This window comes from Lutra lutra, chromosome 4 (genome assembly GCF_902655055.1).
Source record: "Lutra lutra chromosome 4, mLutLut1.2, whole genome shotgun sequence".
NCBI lineage: Eukaryota > Metazoa > Chordata > Mammalia > Carnivora > Mustelidae > Lutra > Lutra lutra.
In genome coordinates this window covers 1,760,066-1,778,096 of record NC_062281.1, presented here as the reverse complement: position 1 = coordinate 1,778,096, position 18,031 = coordinate 1,760,066, and the positions used below count along the sequence as shown (strand labels likewise).

At 61.6% G+C, this 18,031-nt stretch overlaps 1 protein-coding gene across 7 annotated transcripts in view; it reads left to right on the top strand.

Annotated features, from left to right (window-relative positions):
* Positions 1-3,893, top strand: part of ADGRB1 (adhesion G protein-coupled receptor B1) — a 77,725-nt gene extending 73,832 nt beyond the window's left edge. For 4 of the 7 annotated variants that reach the window (XM_047727499.1, XM_047727496.1, XM_047727492.1 and 1 more), the window contains 4 exons: positions 496-1,178; positions 2,273-2,308; positions 2,433-2,537; positions 3,087-3,893. In XM_047727499.1, coding sequence (XP_047583455.1) covers positions 496-1,178; positions 2,273-2,308; positions 2,433-2,537; positions 3,087-3,287 — 1,025 coding nt within the window. In that variant the 3' untranslated portion in view covers positions 3,288-3,893. The remainder of the gene's footprint in view (positions 1-495; positions 1,179-2,272; positions 2,309-2,432; positions 2,538-3,086) is intronic. The other 3 variants (XM_047727493.1, XM_047727497.1, XM_047727495.1) reach the window with 1 other exon arrangement.
* The last annotated feature ends 14,138 nt before the right edge of the window (positions 3,894-18,031 follow it).

Sequence of the window (18,031 nt, the reverse complement as noted above, 5' to 3'; positions counted from 1 at the left end):
GGCTGAATTGATTGGTAGGGGTGAGGTGGGTGGTGGACCCACGGCAGCCCGGCTCGGAGGTCATGCGGCCCCCTCCCCTGCAGCCGAGCTGAAGTGGGACAGCTAGGCATCTGGGGCAAGGCACCCCAGGAGCACCTCCCCCTCCACGAGGAGCTGTGTCCCTGCACTTCCAAGACACGTGGGCTGGCTGCGGGGTCCTCAGGGGCTCCCGGCTGCCAGGAGAGCAGTGTGTGGGCGGCGGTCACTTGTCCTCCGTCTGTGGGGGCAGGCAGAAGCACCACATCTTCCAGCCTCATTAGAAATGGCAGAGGAAGCCGGGCTGCCGTGGCACCAGACAGCACGCGGCAGGCCCCCACTGACCAGGGCCAGGGTGGCCTGCGGGGCGCGGGCGCCAGGAACCGCAGCTCCAGAGCCATCAGAGGGCATGCGCCCGATTGGGTCTGGCCGGGGCACCCTTGAGGCCACCCTGACCCCCACCCCCACCTCTCCCCACAGTGCTGAACAAGGACATCGCGGCCTGCCGGACGGCCACGATCACCGGCACTCTCAAGCGGCCATCACTGCCCGAGGAGGAGAAGCTGAAGGTAGCCCACGCCAAGGTGCCCCCCACCAACTTCAACAGCCTGCCCGCCAACGTGTCCAAGCTGCATCTGCACGGCTCACCCCGCTGCCCGGGCGGCCCCCTGCCCGACTTCCCCAACCACTCCCTGACCCTCAAGAAGGACAGGGCGCCCAAGTCCTCCTTTGCCGGCGACGGGGACATCTTCAAGAAGCTGGACTCGGAGCTGAGCCGGGCCCAGGAGAAGGCCCTGGACACCAGCTACGTCATCCTGCCCACGGCCACGGCCACGCTGCGGCCCAAGCCGCCGGAGGAAGCCAAGCACAGCATCCACCTAGACCAGATGCCCCAGACCCGCCTCATCCACCTCAGCATGGCCCCCGACGCCAGCCTCCCGGCCCGCAGCCCACCCACCCGCCAGCCTCCGGGCGCCGGGCCCCCGGAGGCCCCCCCCGCCCAGCCCCCGCCGCCGCCGCCCCCCCCACCCCCACCCCCCACCCTGGAGCCCGCACCCCCCAGCCTGGGGGAGCCTGGGGAGCCTGCGGCCCACCCGGGGCCTAGCTCGGGGGCCGGGACCAGGAACGAGAACGTCTCCACCTTGTCCGTGAGCTCCCTGGAGGTGAGGGCAGCCCGGGGACCCTGAGGGGGTAGGTGGGGGGGCAGGGCGTGCTGTGGGCGCCCCTGGTTTGGGTGCACACGGCCCAGCCAGTGGGGCCCACGACCAGTGCTAGGAAGTCCAGGCCTGGGAATGCTGGAGACCAGCATCCCTGCTCTCTGCTGCTGGCAGGTGTCCCTTGACAAGAAGGGGGACAAGCTGGCTGCTGATGGGGCGTCCCCTAGGACCCCCTCCGCCTGCCCACCGTCCTCTTTCTGTCCTCTAGCCATGCTGCCCCTCGTCCTGCTGGGCCCTTGTGACAGGGAGCTCCCGGCCTCTGCCGAAACAGGGGCCTCCCTCACTGCAGAGGCCACCGAGCTGGGCGCGAGTCAGCTCAAGTCTAGCCCATCCCGCGCCTGCAGTCAGAGCAGCGAGTCCCTCCACAGAACAACCTGAAGCCTAGACTTGACCCCGAGTCCCCCCCAGCCTGTGCAACATGGGGTCAGAGCCTGGAGCGGGGAGCACCGCCCAGCGCCCTCAGGGAGCCCCACCCTCCCTAGGCCACGCTCCCACCTCCTGGTTCACGGCCTCTGGGGCCTCTCAGCTGGGCCACTGGCCTGCGTCCCATGCTCCTTGTCCCTGGGCGCACGTCGTGGGCAGGCTGAGCCAGAGACCCTTGCCCAGCGCCGGCCCTAGCCTGGAGGCCAGAGGTGGCCTGGAGGACAGTCCAGCTCCTCTGACCTGGGACAGAAAGTGGTGACGAGGTTCTGTAGGCTGACCCTCACTCGAGCCCTGGAATACCAGAGCCCTAGGTTGTCATAGAGCCGAGAGCCTCCTCGTGACGGTCACTGTCCTCTGGGGCCCCGCCTCCTGTCCAGCATCTTCCTGGCCGGGCCCCTGCTGTCTAAGGCAACAGGGGGCCCGCAAAGGGCCTGCGAACGGCAGCTTCGGGGCTGACAGAGGCGTGACCCCAGGGCTCGGGCAAGTCCCCAAGAGGAGGCCTGGGGCGAGGGGGTCCCTGGTCTCCCCCATCTTCAGGCAAGGAGAAGTCGGGACCTGTGGCCTGGGAGGTTTTAGGGAACTGCTTGCAAACGCGCACGAACCCCTTCTCCCCACAGCGGCGGAAATCACGGTACGCGGAACTGGATTTCGAGGTGGGTCCTGGCATCCCCTCCCCCACACGGCCAGGCCAGGTGCTCTGAACCCTTCCAGCAGGCAGGGAGGGGCGGGGCAGCACCCCTTTTCCGGGCTCAGGCTTCGCCCCCTCCCGCCCTGCAGAAAATCATGCACACGCGGAAACGGCACCAGGACCTGTTCCAGGACCTGAACCGAAAGCTGCAGCACGCCGAGAAGGACAAGGAGGCCCTGGGCCCGGACAGCAAGGTCTGGGGGGGCAGGGCCCTGGGGCGCTGTGGGGGCAGCACAGGATGGGGGCATGCTGTGCGAGAGCCTATACGTAAGGCTGTCTCCTGCCTTTCTTCTTCCCGTCCTTCTCATTCATTCATTCTTTCCTGCGACCTTTCCCAGATGCTGGCCTGACCCAGCCCATGCTAGACTCTGGAGGGCAGGACAAGCCCATGGGCCTTCCTGGGCAGGGGGGAGGGTACACTGGCTTCTGGGGATGCCTGTCTGGAGGGGTAGGTGGTGCACTAGCTCCTGGGGGCCCGTCTGGAGGGGGAGGGGGAGGCAGTCCACTGGGGAGTAGTCTGGCGCCTCCTGAGGAAAGCCATGGTCAAGGGAGCGGTTTCAGGCAGGTGCCTTTCACAGCAGGCTGTCGCCCCCCACACCGGACCCCATAGCGGGAGGCTCTCTGCTCCTGGCCGGCCGCTCTCTGTCTCCTTCCCCTGTTCTGACTCTGCCTTCTTTCCCCCTTGCTCCCTCTGGTCTCATCTTGCTCTGCGGCCCCTCCGTCCACCACCGCCGCTCGGCCAGCAGCCGGAGAAGCAGCAGACGCCCAACAAGCGGCCCTGGGAGAGCCTTCGGAAAGCCCACGGGACGCCCGCGTGGGTGAAGAAGGAGCTGGAGCCACTGCCACCGTCCCCGCTGGAGCTGCGGAGCGTGGAGTGGGAGAAGTCGGGCGCCACAATCCCGCTGGTGGGCCAGGACATCATCGACCTCCAGACTGAGGTCTGAGCAGGTGGGCGGCGGCCACGCACCGGGCCACGAGGAGGGATGCTGCTCTGCCCACTCCTGCCACAGGACGGGCTCAGACGTGCTCTCGGGCTGCGGGCCAGACCCGCGTCCTGGCCTCAGGGCGCTCGGACGGCGGCCAGGTGGAGGCCCGCAGTGCTGGGACCAGAGCCAGACGGGACAGGAGGCGCCGGCGGCCCAGGGGGGCGGGCACAGGGCTCCGGAGGCCAGAAGGTGCCTCAGACTCTGCCCTTCTCCAGCCCAGCCCCGGCAGGCGGGCGGGCAGGCCCCGGCGGACGGTGGCCGGCCCGAGCGTGGCCAGCATCCCCAAGAGACCTGCCTTGCTGCCGCAGCAGAGGACCAGCCCGCTTGGCCCAGCTGGCCTGGCACCATTTTTTAGACACCCTACCCCTCGGGAAGCAGCCAGCCCCCCCCCCACCTTCCCAGGGCCCGGGGCCCCTCCCCAGACCCAGGTGGAGAGCACAGTCCTCTCTCTTACCTGCGCCGACCCCAGGGGCAGGACTAGAAGCCCACTCCGGGAAGAGCAGGGGTGGGGAATCTATTTTTTCTCTCCTTTTCTTTTCTTCAATAAAAAGAATTAAAAACCCACGTCCCATCTGTGTGTGGCCTCTCTCTGCAGCCCACGCCACAGCCCCATGGACTTTCCACCCCTGCCCCCTGCCTGGGTGTCAGGAGCCCATGCTGTGTGGACCTTGACGTCCAGGCCTGAGATCATGTGGCCCCCAAGGGCACTGTGGGAACGCTGATGGGGACTCCCCGATGCTGGGCCCCCTTGTTCTCCACTGCAGACCTTTAGACCCACAGGAGCCGTTGGTATGGGACTTCCCTGTGCCGGTGCCATCTCCAGGGGAACAGTCTGGGACTGGGGCAGAGGACGTGGACGGAGGGAGGGAGCCTTGGGCGTCGGCGGCCCCCCTCCTTCCAGCCAGCCTTGATCCGCCCGGGATCTCCTCCAGGCCCTCCACCTACTGCCTCACCCTGGCCCATGCACCTGCCTCTTGGTCCTGGGGCAGGCGGGCAGGCGTGGGGGACAAATGTGGACATGCCCAGAGCCGCGCCCCCCGCCCATCCAGCCCAGCCTTCTGCCACCTCCCAGCTTGGCGGGTGGCCCACAGCTTGACCAGTTTCTGAGCCTGGACTTGGAGATGCTCCGTCTTGTTCTGCGAGCGGAAATGCCTGCCTCGCCCGCGTGCTTCCAGCAGGGGGCGGCCTGAGCCCACGCCGGGAGCCTGGCTGGGTGCTGTGAGGCCCGGAGGGCACCGGTGAGCCAGGCTCCTCCCCCGGCTGCGCTTCCCATCGTGGGCCGCAGGGGGGCCGTTTGCACCCCGAGATGACGGCCCCCCGACCATGTCACCCAAGGTGAACACAACGCCCGGCTCACAGAAGGATGGGGGGAGCTGCCCAGTGCAGGTTCCCACGGCGCTCCGGACCGCCTTGGCTGGTGACCACAAGTGGCCGAGGATGGAGAGGGACCGCTGGTGACCAGGCGTGGCTGCTGGGGACCGAGGGACCACAAGTACCAGGAGAGTGGACCGCCAGGAGGGGTGGCACAGCACGCAGCTGCGGTCCAGGGCACTGTGAAATGCCCCCTTTGGAGAGACTGGACAGCGAAACCCGCCCCCACGGAGGCTTGTTAAAGTCCATACGACCGCGGATGCGCCCACACTCCGTCAAGTGCAGCGTCTCCCCCCACGCCCCCACCCGTCTTCCCCACCCCCTGCAGCCCGTGCGCCCCCACCCGGAGAGGCCTCGGACTCCAACCCCACCGGCCTGGGGGTGCAGAGCAGGGCGGGGGCCTGTGCCGGCTCCCTCGTCCCCGCTGATGCTGAAGGAAGCCAGAAGGCCCGGGGACTGGGGTCCAGGTGCAGACTGTCCTGGTGAGGGGAACACGGAGCACAGGGCTCCCCGCCGCCCTTGGGAAGTGACCTGACCTCCCCTGCCCTGCTCACAAGCACCGCAGAAAACCTAGAAAAAACAACAAACCAGGCGCCCCAGCCTGGCTCCCCGCCTGCAGTGGGCGTGGCTCAGCACTGCGACCCTCAGCTCAGGCTCCCCTCCGTCCTGCTCCTCCGTCCGGCTCCCCCGCTCCCCCGGAGGGCTGAGTCCTTCCAGGAGAAGCCACACCCTCTGTCCTGCCCAGGCCCCACATTCCCAGCTGTTCAGTGCTCCACGGCCACCTGGCATGGGGACAGCGCCCAGAAATCCCGGTCCTCTCGGCCACCCAGGCTGCAGGAAGCCAGCCTGGAACGTCCAAGCCCGATTCTCCCTGCGCCAGTCTGTCTCCACTGCTTTCGGCGGTGAGCCCCGTGTGGGCACAGCTCCAGGCCAGCGACCACCGTGTGCCCAGAGCTCGTCTCTGTGTGGCCCTCTGTGTCCATCCAGCTGTCTCAGGGCTGGACAGGCAGGGTCCGACACCCTCTCCAGAGGAGGAAATGGAGGTTCACGTGTCTGAGTGATGCTCCCCTGCGGGGTGGGTAGTGAGCCCAGCTCCCCAGCCCTAATCTCAGGACGCTCCCGTCCGTGGGGAGGTCACCCAAGGGCAGACGTGGGCCTCCCTCTACTGTTCCCTCCACCACAAGCCACTCCTTTCCCTGGACCTTGTTTTTCTCATCATCTCCACACCTTTGTCCCTGGGCTGTCCTCCTCGGAACCCTGGGACTGCCTCCTGGGCCTCCCTTCCCCTGCAGCCACCAGGACCACTGTGCCCTGCGGATGGGGCTGGCGATGGCGGCGATCACCGCAGTGGGCGGGAACGTGGGCAGCTGAAGCTGGTGGGGACACTCTTGTGGCTGGAGCTCATGGTGCTGTTGGTGGCGGGGAGGGATCCTGGTGCTGGTGGCGGTGCCTCTGGGACGGCAAGGGGAGTGTCTCCACAGATGGGAGGAGCACCTGGACCGGGGGAGGGTGGAAGAAGGAAGGGTGCCGGAGGACAATGACAAGGGCCTGGGTCTCCTGGGGGGCAGGTGCGCTGGAGGCGGCCACCCTCCAGTCACCCAGGCAGCCAGCTCCTGCACCCCTGCATGGAGTGGCCCTTCCTCTGGGCAGGTGCGGACGCTTGGAAAAGCCTTCACGCCCACCCCCACCCCCACCAAGGCCTCCCGGGCCCAGCTGCCCAGCCAGGAGCAAGCATGGGCCATCAGGAAGTCCCTCTTCCTGTCTAACTCCTGGCCAGCCACAGTAGGAGAGGCTCCTGTCCCCAGCCATGCAGTGGGGCCACCCCACAGCACCCTTGGGCTCCTCCGGGCCCCGTTCGAGGTGAAGGACCCATCTCAGGCTCCCATCACCTCCCCAGCCCTGCGTCCCACACGGGCTTGCCTCCACAGAGAAGCGAATCCTCAGGGAGCTTCACGCTCATTCCAGGGCTACGTTCCGGAACCTTCCCCGAGCTGGGAGTGCCCTCCTGGCTCTGCTGCACCCACCCCACCCCCTGGAACCTCCTCCTCAACCTGGAGCTCTGTCTGGGGAATGTGGGGCCTGTGCGGCTCTCCTGAGCTGACCAGCCAGCCAGCATCCCACCTGAGCTGCCTCCCACTGCCCTGGGGGTTACCACGCAGCCCTTTCCCAGGGCACCTGCAGGGCTGTCAGTAGCATCTGCCCTTGGCTCAGGCCATGACCTCCGGGTCGTGGGACCAGGTGCTGCTCAGTGGGGAGGCTGCTTCTCCCTCTGCCCCTTGCCCTGCTTGTGTTCGCTCTCTCTCAAATAAATAAGATCTTAAAAAAAAATCCTGGGGTCCCTGCCTGCCATCCCTGCCCCCACCCCTGCAGAGGTCATACCCTAGGCCCTGGGAAGGGTTCCACGGCCCTGCAAGGACAGGCCGGCACACTGGTCGTGACTGGAGGACCGGCACTGGCCTCCCCCTGCATTACCGCTCTGCCACTGCCTGCTGGAGCCCAATGGAATTCAGACCTCCTGCAGAGTGGGGGTCCCCAGCTGGGGCACCTCTCCCCTCACTGGGGTGTCCCACGGCACTGGCCAGGTCCGCTTGGAGTGGCCCATGGGGGCAGGGACGAAGGTGGGCGGGGGAAGGGTGTCTCTGAAAAGCTCAGGACGTGCCAGTCGCGGCCCCACCCGGAACTGCCTCCAAATAAGGCAGAGCCGGAAGCCCTGAGACAGTCACTGCTCACGTCAGCTCCCAGCTGCGCGGCTCTAGAACCTTCCCTCCCAGCCGGGCCAGCCCCCAGCCCGGCCCCAGGGGTCTCCCCAAGACGGTGGTCAGGGCCGGGGCTGGCCATGGGGCAGGGGTCCCGGGAGCCCCCTGTGGACCACAGCTCTTTGGACAAAGAGTAAAGAAGTTACAGTCACAGAATCTAACACTGACTCGCCTAGAAACTTCCATTTACATGTGTGGGATCAAGGATGATCCAGTTCAGACCCCTTCCCCCAAATCCCAGAAGGCGGAAGTGCGGGGCCCCCGAGGAAACTAGGGTGGGCTCCGTGTGCTACCCCCCGGCACCCCTGGGCATCCCAAGGAGAGGGCACCCTGACGATGGGGGGCAGCTTGGAGCCCTGCTCTGACCAGGTGCAGGCGCAGGCGTCCCCAGCTGTCCCAGGAAGGCAGGGGAGGTGTTGCTGGACGCAATATGGCTCTCTGCGAACACCATATGGAGGCAGCCCCGGGAGGGGAGCCGGGAAGAGGCAGGACACAGCACCCCCATCCTTGCAGCCTCCCCCCTCCACTGCCGGGAGTTCCCTGGGAGGCAGCTGGCGGATGGGGTGGGCTGCAAGTCAGGTTCCGGGATGGTGCCCTGCCTGTGACCTCAGGGGGCCTGTCCCCTCACCCAGCAAGGGGAGTTGGGAAGGGAGGCAGCTGACAGACTCCACCCCAGGCCCTCTAATCCTCGCGGATGGGTAAGAGTGTGTTTTGGGGGAACCAGGTGGCAGAACAGGAAAGAGAAGGGATGGAGTGGTGGTGGGGGAGCCCTTCACAGGAGGAGAGTTGGGGACAGAGCCTGGTGACAGTGCCTGGAGAGCCCGAGCAGGGATGGGACTCCCCGCCAAGGCTTCCTGGAGAAGTGGGTCAGGCTGAGCCTGGAGGTCAGTGGGGTGGCCGATAGGCACCCAGACAGGCAGTCCAAACCCAGGCTTGAGGCTGTGGGGGGCTGGAGACTCCAGCAGGGGCGCACCCGGAAAGGGGAGCTCCTACTCAGGGCCCATCCTGGGGGGACTCCTGGGACCAGGTCACCAACAGGTCAGCAGGAGAGAGGCATGGCCAGGGTCACACAGTTGGGAGGGCTGCGTGGCCAGACCTAGGAGCCCACACCCCGTCGCAGCCCCAGCCCGGCCCCCATCCGTCCCCAGCAGGCTCTGCCCATGGCTGCCAGTCGCTTCCTGACGTCACCTTGTTGGAGCCTCCGGTCCCCGCCCTGCCTCCAGCTCTGAGTCTCTCTAGAGTCACCATGCATCCTGCATCAGGTTTTGGTGTAGGGGTCTGGTCCCCTTCAGACTAGGGGCCACCCAAACCCCAGAATGCACAAGATCTCTGTCCCTCTGACAGCTGAGAGGGTCCCTGGGGACTGAGCCCCACCAGACCATGCTTGGGGAGGGTGTGCAGACCCCCTTCACCTACTCTGGGCCCAAGTCCAGGCATGGAGCCACGGGTGGACAAGGGGGACAGTGGAGTGAGTCAAGCCGGCAGGACAGGGAGAGGCAACAGCAGAGGCTAGGCCGGGGTCCAGGCCTGGCAGTGGAAGCATATGCCAAGGGCAGCTCTGGGCTGCCAGAGACCATAGGAGAGGGGATTCCTGGCAGGGCCGAGGCAGGATCTGAGCGGCACAGGATGACCAGTCAGGGTCTGGCACTGGTGCGGGGCAGATGTGCGGCGACCACCAGCGTCGCTAACAGCCTGCCGGACCACCCGGGGCAGATGGGTTATTGGCCCCTGTCCCCCCGCTCCCATTCCCCTGAGACACAGAGAGGGTGAGGGACTTGCCCATGTTGCCAAGGAGCTCAGGCTTCCGCGGCGACCACAGCCCCCCCAACCAGGTCTCGTCGTGCTTCCTTATGCGGATGTGCAGGCTTTCTACTTCCTCACTCCCTTCTAGTGTGTTACCTCTTCTTAGAAATCCGTCTATTTCAACCAAGTTTTCCAATGTGTTGGGAAGAGATCCTCACAACATTCTCATCGCTTTTTTGGTTTCGAAGGGGTCGTCGGGCCCCCTCTGCACCAGGCTTTCACTTTGTGTGACTTTCTCTCTTTCAACATCTTGTCCACCGTTGGGAAGAACAGACTGTTCACTCTGTGGGCCCACGTCTCTCCCCTCTCACTAATTCCTGCCCTCATCTGAGTCATCTCCTTCCTTTGGGGTTTTTACGAACAAAAATAATTCCTGAAGCTCAACGCTTGTCACATTGACTTCTAGCTTCCAACTCTTACCCAAGTCTCCAGGCTACACATGTCCCTCAAGGTGCTGCTTTAGCTGCACCTTACAAGGCTCCGTGTGTATCGTGTGTATTGCTTCTGCCGTCGCGCAGTTTCAATGGTTTCTATTTATTTAGTTATTTGGGGGAGGCGTGCGGGTGGGGGGAGAGGGAGAGGGATTGGGAGAGAGAGGACCTTGAGCAGGTTCACACCCAGCGTGGGGCCGGAAATGGGGCTCCATCTCATGACCCTGAGACTACGACCTGAGCCAAAATCAAGAGTTGGAGGCTTAACTGACTGACCCACCCAGGTGCCCCCCCGTTTTAATGGTTTTTAAAATTTCCATCATAGTTACTTTCTTTGACATGTTATAGGATCTAAAAGTCCTAAATCATGGAAATTTTCAAACCCACTTTTTTGTGATTTCCCTTGTAATTATGCTGTCATGGAATCTAGTCTTTAGGAGACCTGCTGGTATGTACCAATTTGGGGGGAAAAAAGTATTCCACATGTATTTTCTTTTTCTTTTTTTTTTAAGATTTTATTTATTTGACAGAGCGATCACAAGTAGGCAGAGAGGCAGGCAGGCAGAGAGGGGGAAGCAGTCTCCCCGCTGAGCAGAGAGCCCGATGCGGGACTCGATCCCAGGACCCTGGGATCATGACCTGAGCCGAAGGCAGAGGTTTTAACCCACTGAGCCACCCAGGCGCCCCCACACGTATTTTCTAATTGCTGAGCACATAGTCATCTCTGCGGCCATCCCACGAAGGCTGTCATCCGTCGCTCCCATCTGCCGTCTGTCCAATCATTCCGTCTCTGTGTGACCAAGAGTTGAAAAAGATGCACTGAAAATCCCCACATCATGATAGGAGACTGGTTTTCTTTCTGGAGTTCTGGCAAAGTTTGCTTTGCTCACATGTCCCTTTATAAGGGGAACAGAGTTTAGAACTAATACACCTTCCCAATCAAATCTTTTATTCTTTTGAAGTGACCCTCTCTCTGTGTAATACTGTCTTTATCTTTTGACTTAGTCTCTTCTTTGATGCTAATATAAACACCCTAACTATCCTTTATTAAGCAGTATTTAAATCCCACCAGAGAATCTCTGTCTTGCTTTGGCTTCAGTCACACTGTGCGTAACCACGGCTGTGTGGGCGCGTTCCTTGTCTCCCAGTGCTCTGTACGTGTCCTGCTGCTACGGCACTTCTAAAGTCCTCTTCCTTGATTGCTGAAATAATTGCATTTTTACATATTTATTTTTAATCCATCCCTGGTCCAGAAACCAGACAGGCTCTGCTCCTCTTCCGCTTACCTTAGAAATGTGACCTGCTATTCAACTTGATAAGGTCTGAAATTTATCAAAATATTAATACCCTTTTCAAACCTCTGTGCATTTTAACCATTCTCGTCGGACTTACTTGGTCTATTATTGTAGCTCTGTGTTTTTATTTTTATTTTTTAAAGATTTTATTTGTCAGAGAGAGAGGGAGAGAGAGCAAGCACAGGCAGACAGAATGGCAGGCAGAGGCAGAGGGAGAAGCAGGCTCCCCGCTGAGCAAGGAGCCCGATGTGGGACTCGATCCCAGGACGCTGGGATCATGACCTGAGCCGAAGGCAGCTGCTTAACCAACTGAGCCACCCAGGCGTCCCGCTCTGTGTTTTTAAACTCCATAAATCAGACATTATTTTTCAAAAACAGACAATATTGGATTGAATTCACTTATGTGCTGAGCAGTAACTTTTCTCTACATTTAAGTGGGTTCTGCACCCGATTCTGACTGATGGGTCTGTGCTGGGGTGGGCTCCCCACCACCAAGTGATTCTCCAGTTCTCAGTGGACCCTGACTGGGTGTCCTCTCAGCTCTGACATGACCTGGAGACGGCATCAGACCCCACGGGTGGAAGGCTCCGCCCCACAAGATGCCCCACCTCAGACGCCAACCACAAGTCCCGCTTGTGACTTTTCTTCTGACCCACCAGCTACAGATCGGAGGTTCCCACACCCGCCTCCCCCTGCCATGGGTTTGATTCATTTGCTAGAGTGGCTCATGGAACTCAGAGAACATCTCATTCCTGGATCGCGAGTTTATTGTAAGAGCAGCTAACCCAGGAGCAGCCAGACAGCAGCGGCCCCCACCCCCAGCGAGAGGAAGGGTGCCGAGCTCCCCTGCTCTCTCTGGGCCTGCCACTCTCCCAGAACCCCGACCTGTTCACCAACCTGGAAGCTCTTGGAAGCTTCCGGGTGCTAAAGGTTTTGTTACGCTAATAAGAGCTAATACACTACTACTTCTACACTAATAATAGCTCAGTGCTATCTCCAACCCCTCCTCTCCCCAGAGGTCGGGTGGTGAGACTGAAAATCCTAACCCTCTAATCCCAGGGTGGTTCCCTGGGCCACCAGCCCCATCTCCCCAGGGAGGCCCAAAAGTCATTTCATTAACATAATAAAAGAGGCCTTTCAGGGTTCTCCTGTCTTCAGAAACTCCAAGGTTTTAGCAGCTCTGCCCCAGAAAGGAGGACCGAGACCGGATCTGGGATTCCTCTAAACCACACCAATCCGCCTGACATGCCCCGAGAAGCTTCCTTTTTCCTGAGTACGTTCTCCGGAGGTCCTTGCAGTCGGCGGACCGTGATGCGCTCTCTTCTGCCAAAGGCGAGGACTGGGCCGCCCCTGCTCCGCGCCCCCGCGCCCACTGCAGGCCCATTCCTGTTTCTTTCTTCCCTGGTGTCCCCACAGCCCTCCCACCGGTCCGTAAACAACTACTCTAATTTGATGTGTCTTTTTGTTTGTAAGTGCATTTGGGGGGAAAAAAAGTTTCTGGGTGTGGTGTTTTTTTTGTTTTTTTTTTGTTTTTGACTTTTTGAAATAGTTTTAGGCGTGTGGAAGATTTGCAAAAGTAGCGCCGCGGTTCCGTGCGCCGCGGTTCCGTGCGCCCTCCACGAGCTTCCTCAGATAATAACATCTTATAGAACCGTGGGACACTTATCAGAGTGCAGAGATTTTAAATGCCTTTAAATTATATTATACATCTCATTCTGTGTTTTACTTTCTCCCCCAAGCCCTTTATTAAAAAAAGACCCTCTGGGGTGCCTGGGTGGCTCAGTGGGTTAAGCCGCTGCCTTCGGCTCAGGTTATGATCTCGGGGTCCTGGGATCGAGCCCCGCATTGGGATCTCTGCTCAGTGGGGAGCCTGCTTCTTCCTACTCTCTCTCTGCCTGCCTCTCTGCCTACTTGTGATCTCTGTCTGTCAAATAAATAAATAAAATCATTTTTTAAAAAAGACCCTTCTGGGTTGCTGGGTGTGTATCTGGCCCGTTACTCCATTTTCCTTTTTCGTCACATGATTTAGTTTAGTTTTAAAAACCCTCCTGAGCGTATACCCCGATGACCAGAAGCTCCACGTCCTGACCCCCCCCACCCCGGTTTGTGGTGGCACATGCCAACGTCCGTGCTGGAAGCTTCCACGTTTTAGTCCACGTTACTGACGGGCAATCCAGACCCAGTTACGACTCACCTGTCTGAGCATTTGAGGAGTTTATGGGGTGTGGACCCCACAGAGTCTCTGCCGGGGCCCGGTGTGGTGGCGGACAGAGAGCCGCTGGCCTTCCGGCTGGTTCTAGGGCTCCGTCCGGGCTGCTGGTGGGGGTGGGGGGCAGTGGGCCCCGCGGGCGCATCCCCTGCTGGTGGCGCCTCACCTTTCCCTGGCGGCTCTGGCCAAACACAAGCACCAAACTTGAAAGAAGTCGCGCATCTGCCCTTTCCTCTCCTGGGCGGTGTCTTCCGGATCCAACACTCACACTTGCTTCTCAGGCCCAGCACCCCCGGACTTGCTCCCGGCCGGTCTGGAATTCTAGAAGCTCTAGAGCTCGGGTCTTACAAGAAGCTTTGGGGCCATCTGAGTGCATGTGTGTGCTGGTGCGAGGGCTTGTTGGGGTTTTTTTTTTTTTTCTTTATCGAACGTGGATGTTCCGTTATCCCAGCACCGCCTTTTGGGAAGACCACGGTTCTCCCACAGAGGCACTTGCTCTCTGCCGGACGTCGTTCGGCTCTCTCGGGCCGGGTCTTTTCCAGGTCCCTCTCTGTTCTCCTGACCCGTCTGTGCCTTCTCTGGCCAATACCGCCCTGCCCTGACGTGCTACTCCTTTCCTGTCTTCAATGGCCCTACTGAGAGGCTCTGTCTTCTGCCCGTCGTGCATCTCTGAGGCACAGGGACCATCATCGGTGGAAAGTCTTTGGTGGTTCCTGCCTGCGAGCCCCCTTTCCCTCCCTGTACCCCGCACGGAGGTGTCTGCGTTTCTGCACCGGTCAAGGCCACGTGGGCTGCACCCCGGCCACGTGGGCACCTGGTTGTGAGGCTCTATGTCCTCCTGAGACCCCATGAGGAGCCCGGATTCAGGGGCTTGTGTAGACCATGAGACAGGCGAGGTTTGCGCTGCCAGCCCCACCTTCTGGGAACACTGGTCCTACCAGCGGGGTTTAAACTCTTTCCCCCATGTCATTTAGGTCCGTGTGCGTGGGCACAAGTGGCAAGTGTGGGACCAGAGCGGGTCCACCCCTTGGAGCAATTCTGAAATTGCGTGCGTGCTGGTTAGGGTTGCACACAAACGTGCCCAGGTCGGGGGGAGCCCCACACACACACGCCACTCCACGGCCCACGCACCCAAACTCCCTCATCCATGAGGTTTCCCGAGGCGTCCTGGCTCTTGGGAGTCCTTCGCACCCCGCCTGGATTCCGGCTCAGAAGTCGGGACTGCGGCTTGACACCCACTGTGCACCTTCTCTACCAGGTTCCGTCCCCCACCAAGTGCCACAATGGTAGAAAGAGAAACACAGATGCGCGTGGCAACTCCTCCCCACACCGTCCCTGGCCAAGGAGTCTGAGCCACCAGCTGGGACACGGCCACCTCCTGGGGCCTGGAGTAGAGAACAGAAAACAAGGCAATTCCCATCCTTTTTCTGGTCACATTAGGAGCCCCCCATTTCCAGCTCTTGCACCTGCTCAACACACGCAGGCCTGGACTGGTCTTCAAGTCCAGCCAGGAGACACCAGGGAGGAAACCGGGACACTTCCCGCCAGCTCGGGGCTCCTCCGCCTTCCACACTCCACGGGCCACGTTCCCAAAGTCCACAGGGCACTGCCGCATGCGTGGCGTCTGGGAACTCCAGCCATGCTCGGCGGACAGGCCGGGCAGAGGAGGCGGACTCCCATCGCGCCCAGAACCAGAACCGGGTCTGACCCGCTTCCTCCTACTGTCTCGCGGCAACCCATGGCCTCTGTCCCCCCGTAGTTCATTTGCCCGCTTGCACATGATCGTGCCAGGCCCTGCTCTGGTCTGCGTCCTTCTGCACCTGCACGAGAGCTGCTGTCTTCCGTGAAGGCGGAGGGGATGCGGGCTCGTTGGACACGTGCCATCAGAGGGCTGCCCACCAGGTCTGCACCCGCAGGCACCCTTGGGACGCACCGACTCTCAGACCTGCATGTTCTCCCCATCGCCAGGCAGCAGCTCGCAGGCTCACATCTGTCCTACGGGAAGGTATCGGGCAGAGCGTCTTTCTGTTTAACGCGCGTTTCCCGAATGAGGGGTGGATGTCTGTCTGCATCTTTCCAAACACCTGCTGGCTTTCAGGTCCCCCCTACATGCACTCCCGCTTCCATCTGGGGCCTGTGCTTCTGTGGGATTGCTGCCTCGTCCCGACTGGTCTGTGTGCTCTAGGTGACAGCGTCAGCTGCGGCGAGCCTCCCGGGGCTCCAGCGATCTCTTTGCTTTGCCCCCAGCGCCCTTCAGGGCACATGACCCCCGCTCCAGGGGGTTCCCTTCTGCAGGGCGGTGTAATCGAATACTTCTGCCTGGGCCTCACGGTTTCCTCTTCCACAGCTGCTTCTGGAGGCCCTTCATCGCCTGCGGGTCCTAAAGAGGTTCCCTGGTTTACTCTGTTACAAGGAAAGCCTGTCCCCGCATCCAGCCCCAGGAAAGCCTGTCCCCGCGCTTTCAGCCCAGGGGAATGAACTTAGTTTTTCTCCACGAAGTGAGCTTATCTCCAACACGATCACTGAAATAATCCCTCCTTTCTCTATGGAGTCATCCTGCCGTCTCTACCCCGGACCCTAGGATCTCGGGTGTTCTGTCCATCTGCTCTTAGGCTGACACACTCTTATTTCCTGCCATCATTGCTTCCTAAACCGTTTGCCCTGACTTTGCAGTGCGTCTTCCGTCCGGTCGTTGCTCGGTAGGTCCCGAGGCCGTGCTCTTGGCTACGTCTGGTTTCGGAAGGCTCGACTCCTCGCACCCTCTCTTCACCGCGCCCCCAGCTTTGCACATCAGTTTCTGGTCTCGGAGTGGATCTTGCCAGCTAACCAGACGGTTCACGGACGCTCAGGAGGCCGGGCTCCGCTCCGGGCTTCCCGGCTCCGCCAGGCTGACCCGTGCCGGGCATCGGTGCTGGCGGTCTGAGCGAGCGTGCATCTCAGCTCCGTGCGTGCCGGGCAGCCTCACTGCGGCAGTTAACAGAGCCTCGTCCCCTGCTGCCTTCCACGGGGCGCTGGACTGCGGTCAGCCCAGGCTCTGTGCCTCCCTCCCTCCCTCCCTCCCTGCCCCACTGCCTTCTGTTCTGTTCTCTCCAGTGAGTGTCCTGTGGGGTGACCTTACCCAGGCTGCTAGAGAGCCGGGCGCTTCCCACGCTGCGAACATGCCATCCAGCTCGTCGGGCCTCTCTGGACGTCCCTCTGCGGCTTTCCCCTCCTGTCTCCCCCCACCTGCCTCGGCTACAGCGCGTCTCCCCTTGAGGCCGAGATTCAAACGCAGCCACCACACTTTCCTAAAACTCTGTTTCTGTTTCAGCTCTGTTTGGCCATGTCTAGTAAGTCTTTATCTTCCGTCGTTTTCTGCTTGTCTTTGTGTCTCTTCAAATATTTCATGCACGATCACTTGGTGCAAAGTGTACTTGTTAATCCCAGTCTCTGAGGATCCTGAGAGCCTGGACGGGCTGTGGGTCTGCTCTCACTCGTCGGCTTCTTTCCTCGGGTCTGCAAACTTTTCTCAGAACCTCCAACACGGTTTCGCTCGCCCCGGCTGCATGCTGAGGGCCCAGGGTGCGAATTCCACCGGCCGGGAGCTCCCCAATCGCTGCTGCTCGGACCAGGGGGCAAGGCTGCCCGCAGGCCCTGCCAGAGCCCAGGCTAAGCACATCCGGTCCAGTGCTCCCTCCTCCGGCTCTGGGAACATGGCCCTGACCCCAGCCCGGCCCCCCAACCCCCAAGGTCTTGAGTGCTTCCTGCCCATCATTCTGGCTGTTGGCTCAGTTTTGGACACTCCTGCTCTAGAGACTTCCCGTACTGTTCTCAAGCACCAGCAACACATTAAAAAGTACATTTATCATCATCTACCCAAGAGCTGCCCGTGTTTTCAGGCTTCTTGGGAGCACTAGTCCGCACGTGGCAGATGTTGGCTGGCTGGTGTCCCCTCGGCTGACCCCAGAGTGATCTGGAGCAAGTCGAGGTCCCTCCCACCGTCCTCATCCCCCCTCCCACGGCACTGTGTCCTGGGATCCTGTGAGGCAGCACCCCGGTCCCCTCCCCCACAGGCTGCTGCACAGGGGACCCTCTCCTCCTTCTGACCATAGGAAGCAGGCGTCCCTCTCAGCGCAGTGTCACCCTGCTTCTCCTCCCCGACCCTCGCTGCCCTGATGCCGGGGACGCCTCCCCAGAGCTCGCACTGCTCCCCGCCCCAGGCCCTCCTCCTGGCACCGGATGCCCCCATCCTCCCCACCCTGACTTCTGGCTCTGACCGCTTGGCCCCACGACCACGCAGGGCTCGGGTGGCAGGAGAGGGGCGCCGCAGGGACTGTTGGAAGAAGAGCTCCTGGTCCCCCGGGTGCTGGGAACGATCGTGGGGGACAGCACAGGCTTCTCTCCCACCCAGCACCCTACGGCCTCCATGTTTCCAGCAGACCCAGGCCCAGACTCGCCTACATCTGCAGCTCCCCAGCCTCCCCCCACCCCCGTCCGCCCTTCCCGCTCTCAAGGCCTTCCAGCCCTCCCTGCCCACCACCACTCACTGGCGACGTCCTCCAGCTGGCCCTTCTCCGGGATGCCCCCTCGCTTTCCTGGCTGGGCTGTCTGGGGGATTCCTGGGCCTGCAGACAGCTGCTGGGGTGCACGGGCACAAGCAGACCCCCAGCACCTTGGGAAGATCAGAGCCGTGTCCCACGTCTGACTCACGTGTACCAGGCGACTATCACACTTCCAGAACTTTCTGAGCAGCCGCGGATGCCGTCCCCAGAGCAGCCACAGGGAGCAAGGGCGCCGTGGGACACAGCCAGATGACCCCTCAGCAGGGGCTGCAGCAGGTGGCAGGCTTTGCGGTGCC